General features: G+C 48.2%; 1 protein-coding gene across 1 annotated transcript; it reads left to right on the forward strand.

Annotated features, from left to right (window-relative positions):
• The first annotated feature begins 508 nt into the window (after positions 1 to 508).
• On the forward strand, positions 509 to 7,818 carry Ccdc190 (coiled-coil domain containing 190). Its single transcript, XM_032915047.1, has 4 exons — positions 509 to 840; positions 1,773 to 2,014; positions 6,759 to 6,879; positions 7,136 to 7,818. Exons 2-4 carry the CDS (start codon positions 1,828 to 1,830, stop codon positions 7,692 to 7,694), a joined length of 867 nt encoding a protein of 288 aa, XP_032770938.1. The 5' UTR covers positions 509 to 840; positions 1,773 to 1,827; the 3' UTR covers positions 7,695 to 7,818.
• The last annotated feature ends 238 nt before the right edge of the window (positions 7,819 to 8,056 follow it).

Consider the following 8,056-nt stretch of genomic DNA (forward strand, 5'->3'; position numbering starts at 1 on the left):
GCCTTTCATAAACTCCGAGGGGATTACTGGGCCCCAGTGTCTTTAGACTGTGGGGTATTACTGCCTCTTATTTTCAGAAGGATCCCCAAGGAAACAGTAAGAGTCCCGTCCAATGTCTTCTTCTATAACCAATGGTTCAACTCTACTCTTCGCCGCAGCTATCCAAACATGAAGACAAAAGTTGATTCAAAAAATATATCGCTTCATCTCGTGCTATGGCCAATCCTTTGAAAATCTAAATAAACGTCGAAATGCACCAAGCGAGGCTGGTAGACTGGAAACACTCGGCATGGAGTACAATAACATCGAATAAGCAACTTAAATGTCCTTCTGTGCAAAATGTGCTCCGTCGTGAATGGGAAGGTCAGGGTGCTTTTCTTTTCGTTTCCAAGAAGCGAAGTGGGTGGGAAAAGGGGTTAAGGGGGAGGTACAAGAGAAGCAGGGGGAGGTGGAAGAGACTGGTTACAAACAGTGAGGGACTCTTTGCTTTCATTCTTGGCTCCCATGGACACAGTCTCAGAGCACAGCAGGCCTCTCTGGGGAGGGCTGAAAGTTGGCAAGCTTCCTTTATTCTCAAAACACCTTAGAGATGTGGCCTCTTCCAGAGGGATTGGTACCCATGGAGTACCAAGGAGGCGGCATTCCTAACCAGGGGACCCAGGAGGAAAGGGCAGAGCTTTCCAGTGTAATCAGCCTTCTCCTAGCATCCCCCTCCAAAAGCCCTCCTCCCCCGCTTTACACAGGCTCACAAGTTTAATGAAGGAAACAAGTTCAGCAAAGCAGACTTTGCCTGCTGTAGCCAAGAAACAGGTTTTTCCTGGTGAGAGGCTGGGTTTGCAGGTAAGTGCTACCCACCTTGTTCTTCCGTGAAGCTTTAGTCTGTACTTTAGAATCTAAATCAAGTTGACTTGAAATAGGCTCTTAAATTAGAGCTGACTTGTGTCTGGCCCTCCCACCCCCACACCCTTTATGGACATTTCAATTCTTTTTTGTTTTTACTTATTCGCTTTATATTCTTCTGTACCCCCTGACCCCCATCCGTCCCTCTCACCTCTCCCACAATCCTTCCTCCCTTCACCCCTTCTCTCTGACTCCCCCCCCCCAATCCTCCTACCCTGACACTTCAAGTCTCTGTGAGGCTAGATGCGTCCTCTCCCACTGAGGCCAGACAAGGCAGCCCAGCTAGAAGAACATATTCCATGTACAGGCAACAACTCTTGGGATAGTCCCTGCTCCAGTTGTTCGTGATCCACATAAAGACCAAGCTGCACATCTGTTACCTGTGTGTAGAGGCCTAGGTCCAGCCCCTTTATGTTCTTTGGTTGGCACGTCAGTCTCTGAGAGCCCTAATAGTTGACTCTGTTCATAGTCTTCCTGTGGAGTTCCTATCACCTTGGGGGCTGTAATCCTTCCTCCTATTCTTCCATAAGAGTCCCCAAGCTGCATCCACTGTTTGGTTGTGGGTGTCTGTCTTCTTTTTTGGTAATCTTTTCCTGAATTACTACCATGAGTGCTGACCGCTACCCTGTACACATTCTATGTAGTCGCCCTGAAGGTGAGTATTGTCAGGGAGTCACCTTAGGTCTCAAACTTAACATCTCAAAGATGTGTCCCACCCTGGGAGTGTTATTGGGTGGGATTAAGAAGGTAGAAGTGTGGTTTTGGATATGGGGACTTCATCTGACTAGGCATTTTAAGAGTTAATAAAATTAGATTTCAAACTAATCGCAGACCAATGACCAGAGGCCGCCATCTTGGCCTTGCTCTTTCAGGTTGTCTGTGGTACCCGGAAGACCCTTCCTTTACTGTCTCCAACCTGCGAGGAAGATGGAGAGAAACATGGTGAGGGGACCTCTGTATAAGCAGTTCGACTTAGAGAGAAAGGGTGCCAGGCAAGCCGAAGCCAGACTCAGCCTTAGACTGCAAAGGCTCGAGGTCATCTGCCTCTATCACGTGAAGTCGCTCGCCAGGGAGCAGAGGCAGCTTCAGAGAGAACTGCAGCGCCTGCAGCAAGGTGAGGCTCCGTGTTGAGGAGCGATGAGGCCCCCACTTCCGTTCCTAAGGAACAATTTACAGGGAGAGGTGGGGGAGGGCAGCAGCCCTCGCCCCACAGTGGGACGTGAAGGGTTGTCTCATGCCAGGGTCCTTCAGAGTCCTGGGTGGCCAGCATGACAACCGTCTCCATCTCTCTGTGGATTTAAGCAGGCTCAACCCTCCTGGTCCTCCATGCTGTCCCCAAACCCCACTGCTTCCCCTGCCGCCCGGTCCCCAGTTTCCTTGAGCTGACTTTCCTTAGTTTCCACGGTAGTCATCTTTCCAGTTTGTTTTCTTTCTAGCTTTCGGCTTTCCTTGAAGAAAGCTTCCAGCTTTCAACTGTTTGATTCTTCACACCGTGATCTCTTCCCTCTATCCAAGCCATCTCTCTCTGTAGGATCGGTTGGCCACTTATCTGACTACTAAAGTATAAGGCACTGCCCTCGCCCATTTTGCGAAAGGAAAGTAAAAAAGAAAACCAGAACGCCTTTCTCTGGGATGTTGACCTCAGTTTCCTCTGATGAGGAATAGTCCTGACCATGACCATCTGGTGAAATTATCTGAGCTTTCAGTGAGGATCTGGCACAAACGTAAGCCCAAGGCATTTGGTTAGGACTTGACAACTTTAATCTACTCAGATCAGAAATGCAGAGCTATTTCAGAATGAAACCACTCCCGCTGCCCTGTCGGGGACATTTCTGTCGTGTGGTTTGTAGAAACCAGCACTCCTCTTTCTTTTCTGTTCAATAATTGGGTTTCGACATTACTTCAGAATTACACTTTTTCAGGACATTCCAGACATAAGCCAGGTTCGAGAACTCGGGATCCTCTTCTGGATAGGGTGTGGCCTGTTCAGGAGGAAAGCCAGCTGACGTGTCCAAGTGCAGGACCCTCCATGTCTACACAATTTCAATCACAGGCACACAAACCAAACGTAGTGTCCAAACGCCGGCCTGGAAACTCTAATTCTCAACTATTCCTAATTACGTAATGGTCTCTCGCTTCCTTGAACTTGAACCAGGACCCTGTCTGAACTAAACTCTGTTTTCCGTTTCCCTGTCTACAACAAGGGTTGGAGCCAACTTGGAGTAAGAACAAGGCTTAGAAACCAGCTGGTTGGTTCTCAAGTTAATTCTCAGAAAGAAATTCTCTCTCAGCTGGGAGCAGGCACCCATGTGCCCGAGGGCTGCAGCTGCCTCTGCTGTGTAGAGAGGATGTCTCGGTCCCAGGCGTGTGGAAAGGGCCTGGAGCAAGGGACATGAGAGGTCAAGGTCTCCCAGTTCTGTATCCCTCGAGGGTCATGTCAAGAACAGAGAAGGAAAAACTGTGTGTCCTCTGGGGGGTCTCAAAACACAGTATCCAGCAAGAGCCGTCAATGATTTATTCTGTGGGACTGCTATCCCAAAGAGCAACTGTCTGCCCACTAGTGGGTTGCTTCGTGGGCACATTGCCTGCCCTCATCTTGGAGAGTAGGATGAGTCTGTAGGAATAATGTAGGCTTAGGATTGAAATTCAACGTTCTTTTCACTGATGTTCAGATGAGTTCTTTAGGTTCACTTGCTTTGCTCAAGGATTGGTTGGTTGTCTGGTTTGGTTTGGTTTTGAAATTGAGTCTCACTACAGAACCCAGATTGGCTTCAAGGTCAGGTACTCCCTGCTTCAGTCTTTGTTGCGTTAAAACGAGAAAAGGGGGCAGAACCGATTCCCTCTTGTACTCTTGCAGTCTGGTTCCCACTAGTTCTCGTTCCAGCCAGCCACTGGGACTAACGCTAATCTATCTCAGAGGCTCCACGCTGCCCGAAGTACTCTCTGAGCCAGATGGGTCATTGCCACGACAGTTTCCTACGGAGACTGCCTATCTCGCAGCTCTCTTACTGTGGACTCTGTTTACATTTCCAACATCTGCCCCCTAATAGTTATGGTAGAAACTCCCAACAGCCCATTAAAATCAAGACTCAATAAACTGTAACCCAACAATCAGATTTATATGTTAAATTCTCAATCCACAATACATCCACACAATAAACTTACAACCAATTAATAAGGATATAAACCGCCCACCTAGATAAGGTAAATTTGTCTACAGAAATTCATCCTAACTACCTTGGCAATTCAAGACCACCAGGATCTGGTTCATCTTTCTCCATTCCCATCTTGATTCTCCTTCCTTCTCCGTCTCTCCTGCCTTACAGAAACTCTGTCCCTGCCTTAAATTTTTACTGTCCAATCATGGCCTTGACCTAACTGGTGCCAGCCCTCACCTGCATATTGACATCCACCTACAAGTCTCCTCAACTCTGGGATTACAAATATGGGCCCTCACCCCTGGCTATGGGTCACTCTAAGCCTGAGATGCTTATTTACGTCGTCGGGTAGCTGAGTGTTTATAAGATTGATATAAAAAGAAATAACCTGTGCTTTTGTAAATCTCAAAAAAAAAAAATTCTCAAGGCTAAAATGGAGTTACTTCCACAGGAAGGAGGGAGAATGGGAAGCATCCGGTCCCTACAGAAAGGCTCTGATGAGCATCTCCCCCACCCCCAAAGAAGGGTTGTGTGACCAGAACCCTAGGAGCACAGGTGATGCAGGAAAGGGGAAGTCGCCGAGTGAGTGCTGCGCGCGTAGCAGGGTACCAACCAACCATCCTCGGAAAGAAAGGAAGAGTATGTGCAAAGGGATAGAAAGAGTACGGCTTGCCACAAACAGTTCCCTATGGCTCAAGTGCTCGTGCTTTCAGAGCCCATGCTAACCAGGCAAGTTGATCCAGCCAGCGCCCCTCAAGGGCGGAGCCCGCCTTACAGGGACCAGGTGCAGAGCGTTCGGCGTTCACGGTTTAGAGACACGATTCTGACTACAGTGCCTAAGAAAAAATAAAGCTTGGGACACAGCCAGAGCAGACCTGATAGAATTCCAAAGGCAGGGCTTTATGTAACAGGCTTACACTAGAACATTGACAGGAGAGAACAGGGAGACCGGTCTTTCAAGAGATTGGGAAAGTAGAATGGTCAGGGTTCCGTGACGTAAGATGTCCAAGCATAAAGGAAAACAGAGCATATTGCCCAGTTCAAGGTAGTCCATCCAATGTACGGAGATAATCGGGAAGGTACAATGCCATGCCGTTGGTGAAGACAGCTGAGAAGGCTGAGGCCACAGAGGAAAGATGTTCTTTTCTGAACCTATTGACTCTGCTGACTCAGCTGTAAATGAGTGGGCGGAGAACTAGCAAATCCCTTTACTTTATTGAAAGTGGGTCAAAACATAAAAAATACCTCAATGTAGCCCCAAAGAGACAATAAAGCAAAGGACTCAAAGAGGTAACCCCAAGAGTTTTATGTGACATTCATGCCCCTTGAATGGTTGGGAGCCCTTATTCCTGCTGCCCAATACATTCTAACCACAGTTGGGTGCTTCTCGGGAGGGCTGTGGCCTGGTTTTTGTTTGGTGACGGTGGTTTGATGTGTGTTTGGTTGATATTCTTGACTGGGATTTCTGGTTTGGGTTTAGTAGGGAGGCAGTTGGCGTAGTGCTTAGGTTTGAATCCAGGGCCTTCTGCATGTTTAGCAAGCAAGCAGTCTGCCACTAAACAACGCCCCCAGCCTTATCCACTGTAACCTTAAGTGATTCCCATTAAAACACAAACCAATGCGAGATTTTTCCATTCCGAATGATTCAGTCTTAAATGCCTTGAAAACTAAGAGGGTCGGTGTGTTCTCTTCAGCTGTGACTTTAGAACCCAGAACATCACCTGGAGAAATGGAAAGTTCACTGACTCCTGGCCTCTGACAGCTGCAAGCCCTTGCCCTGGGTAGAAGGCAGGCAGGCACGCAACTGTGGTAAACAGACAAAATGCTCACACCCGGTTACTTTCTTTTTTAAACACTTGTGTCTGCCAAGTGAAACATTAGAACAAAGCCCACCAGGCCTGAGGCAGTTGCAACATCTGATCTTGGTGTCTAAATCCTCCTGACATGTTCTAGGCAAACAGTCCGGCCTGTGGAACCTTGCTGTTTCCGTCCACTGTGTCCGAGTATTGCAACATGAGAAGGGAACCCGGCATCCTCATGTACCGGCTCTGAAAGCCCAGACCCAGCTTCCATTTTTCCTCTCCTATTACACTCGTTTTCTAGGGCTGCACAGCAAAGTACCTAAGCCACCCACCTCAACCCAGGCACCTTCATTGCGTCCACCTCAGAAACACAGACGTCAGCATGGGTGTGTGAGTGGGGTTGGTTCCCTGTGATGTGAGGCAGGAGAAGGCTTTCTCTTTGATGTGTAGATGACAGGTCCCTTCATATGCGTGTCTGCTCAAATTGCTGTTGTCATAAGGACCCCATCACAATGGGTCAGAACCTACCATGACTTCGTTTTAAATTGATCATCTCTACAAAGAGCAAGCAACGTCATAATCTCAAGTACTAAGGACCAGGACCCCCCCAAAATGAAATTTTACATAATTCCACATTAACCTATTTTAAGGTTTATTTTATTTATGTACACCTATGTCTATATGGTCATCTGATTGAGTGTATGAGCGCGTGTGCCTGTGAATACTGACAGAGGCCAAAAGAGAGCATCGGGTCCCTTGGAGCTGGAGTTAGAGATGTCTGTGAGCGGTGGATGTGGATGCTGGGATCCGGACTCTTGCTCCTCGTGATAGAGCATGGAACGCTCTCGACAGAGGAGCCATCCCTCCAGTCTACTGTTTGTTGGTTGTTTCTTAGCAGATATCATCAAGAAAAGTTTCTCTTCTTATGTGGGGCGTGAAATTCAGAAGAGATCGGAAGATGTCACCACATTCTCGCCACAAACAGGACGGAGGCACACAGTCCTGGAGCCTAAAATTAGGTAAGAATATGATGACGCGCTTGGGTATCACACTGAATCCCTCTTCCCAGCCCATCTCTCTAACATCCCCTTCCGTCTGAGAAGGTCCTTTCTGCTCCTTCCTAGATAAATAGACTTCCGTCCTCCCCCTCTGCCCCTTCCCGTCCACTTTACTGACGGGAACCACAGTCTAATAACCAGAAAGATCTAAGGAGGAGCCTCTTAATTTTTCAAAGACATTTATTCTGCCTTTTCATCTCCACCCCCCAACTCCCAGAGTACTGAAAACCAATATTACCCAAGAAGTTAGAAATAAGATTCGGGTGCCCTCTTCACATGACCCTGCCCTCAAAGATGCCCCGAGAAGCCAAGAGCGCCTTCCATCTCAAGACGAGAGAACCAGACGCTGCAAGGAAGGGAACTCACAAGCCCGGAAGGGAGAGGCTGCAAATCCACTCAAGGACACGGAGCTCAGCAAGGACGTCTCTGTCCCATGTCATGACCAAGAGGTTTCCACCGACAAGGCAGAAGCCAGCTGCATGTCCAGCTCAGACAGCGAGAGAGGATCAGCATCGGCTGATGAGATCAGATCCGAAAATGCCAATCGAAAGCCACAGGGCGATGCTGGGGTACAAAATCCCCCCAGCTCCGTGGACTATGCAGGAAGCGTCAAAGAAGAGCGCGCAAAACCAACCTTCCTAGAGCTGTTCGAAAAGGCCAAAGAGGCCCACTACCTCCGCCACAGGGTGCCGCCCGAGTCTGAGAGATTACTTAGCATCGGGGAGATATTTGGCCACAGAGACTACTCACTACCCAGAGCAGGGGGAAAACTGTAAGAATGGTGCCAAGTTCCTTCCTCTCTGGCTGTGTAATGTCGCCTGGCCAGAAGATAATCTGTAATCACTATGGAAATGTGACCCTTCAAATAGCTGTCATAGCGATAATAAACAGAAATGCATGACAAACTTCTTTGGCAACCTCAGGGGCCCCTGCCCTTTTATATGGTCTTTCTCTTAATAAACAAGGAAAAGAAAGGAGAGGGAAAATATTGTGAAAATATTTTAAGTCGTGAACTTGGGCTTACTTGGAAGGAGATGAAAATCTCGTTTGCAGGAAGGTCGGTCCTGTGGGGGGGGGGACACCTTACAGTGCCACCTGCTGGCCAAATGGCATAGCTATTTGCCTGGTTTTCCTTTCT

The sequence above is a fragment of the Rattus rattus genome, chromosome 10, assembly GCF_011064425.1.
Source record: "Rattus rattus isolate New Zealand chromosome 10, Rrattus_CSIRO_v1, whole genome shotgun sequence".
In the NCBI taxonomy this organism is placed as follows: Eukaryota; Metazoa; Chordata; class Mammalia; order Rodentia; family Muridae; genus Rattus; species Rattus rattus.

Excerpts from the sequence above, each read along its gene's own strand:
- Ccdc190 (XM_032915047.1), top strand. The coding sequence starts at position 1,828 with ATGGAGAGAAACATGGTGAGGGGACCTCTGTATAAGCAGTTCGACTTA. Across the intron at positions 2,015-6,758 it reads ACTGCAGCGCCTGCAGCAAG|ATATCATCAAGAAAAGTTTC; the intron begins GTGAGGCTCCGT and ends GTTTCTTAGCAG. Across the intron at positions 6,880-7,135 it reads GTCCTGGAGCCTAAAATTAG|AGTACTGAAAACCAATATTA; the intron begins GTAAGAATATGA and ends CCCAACTCCCAG.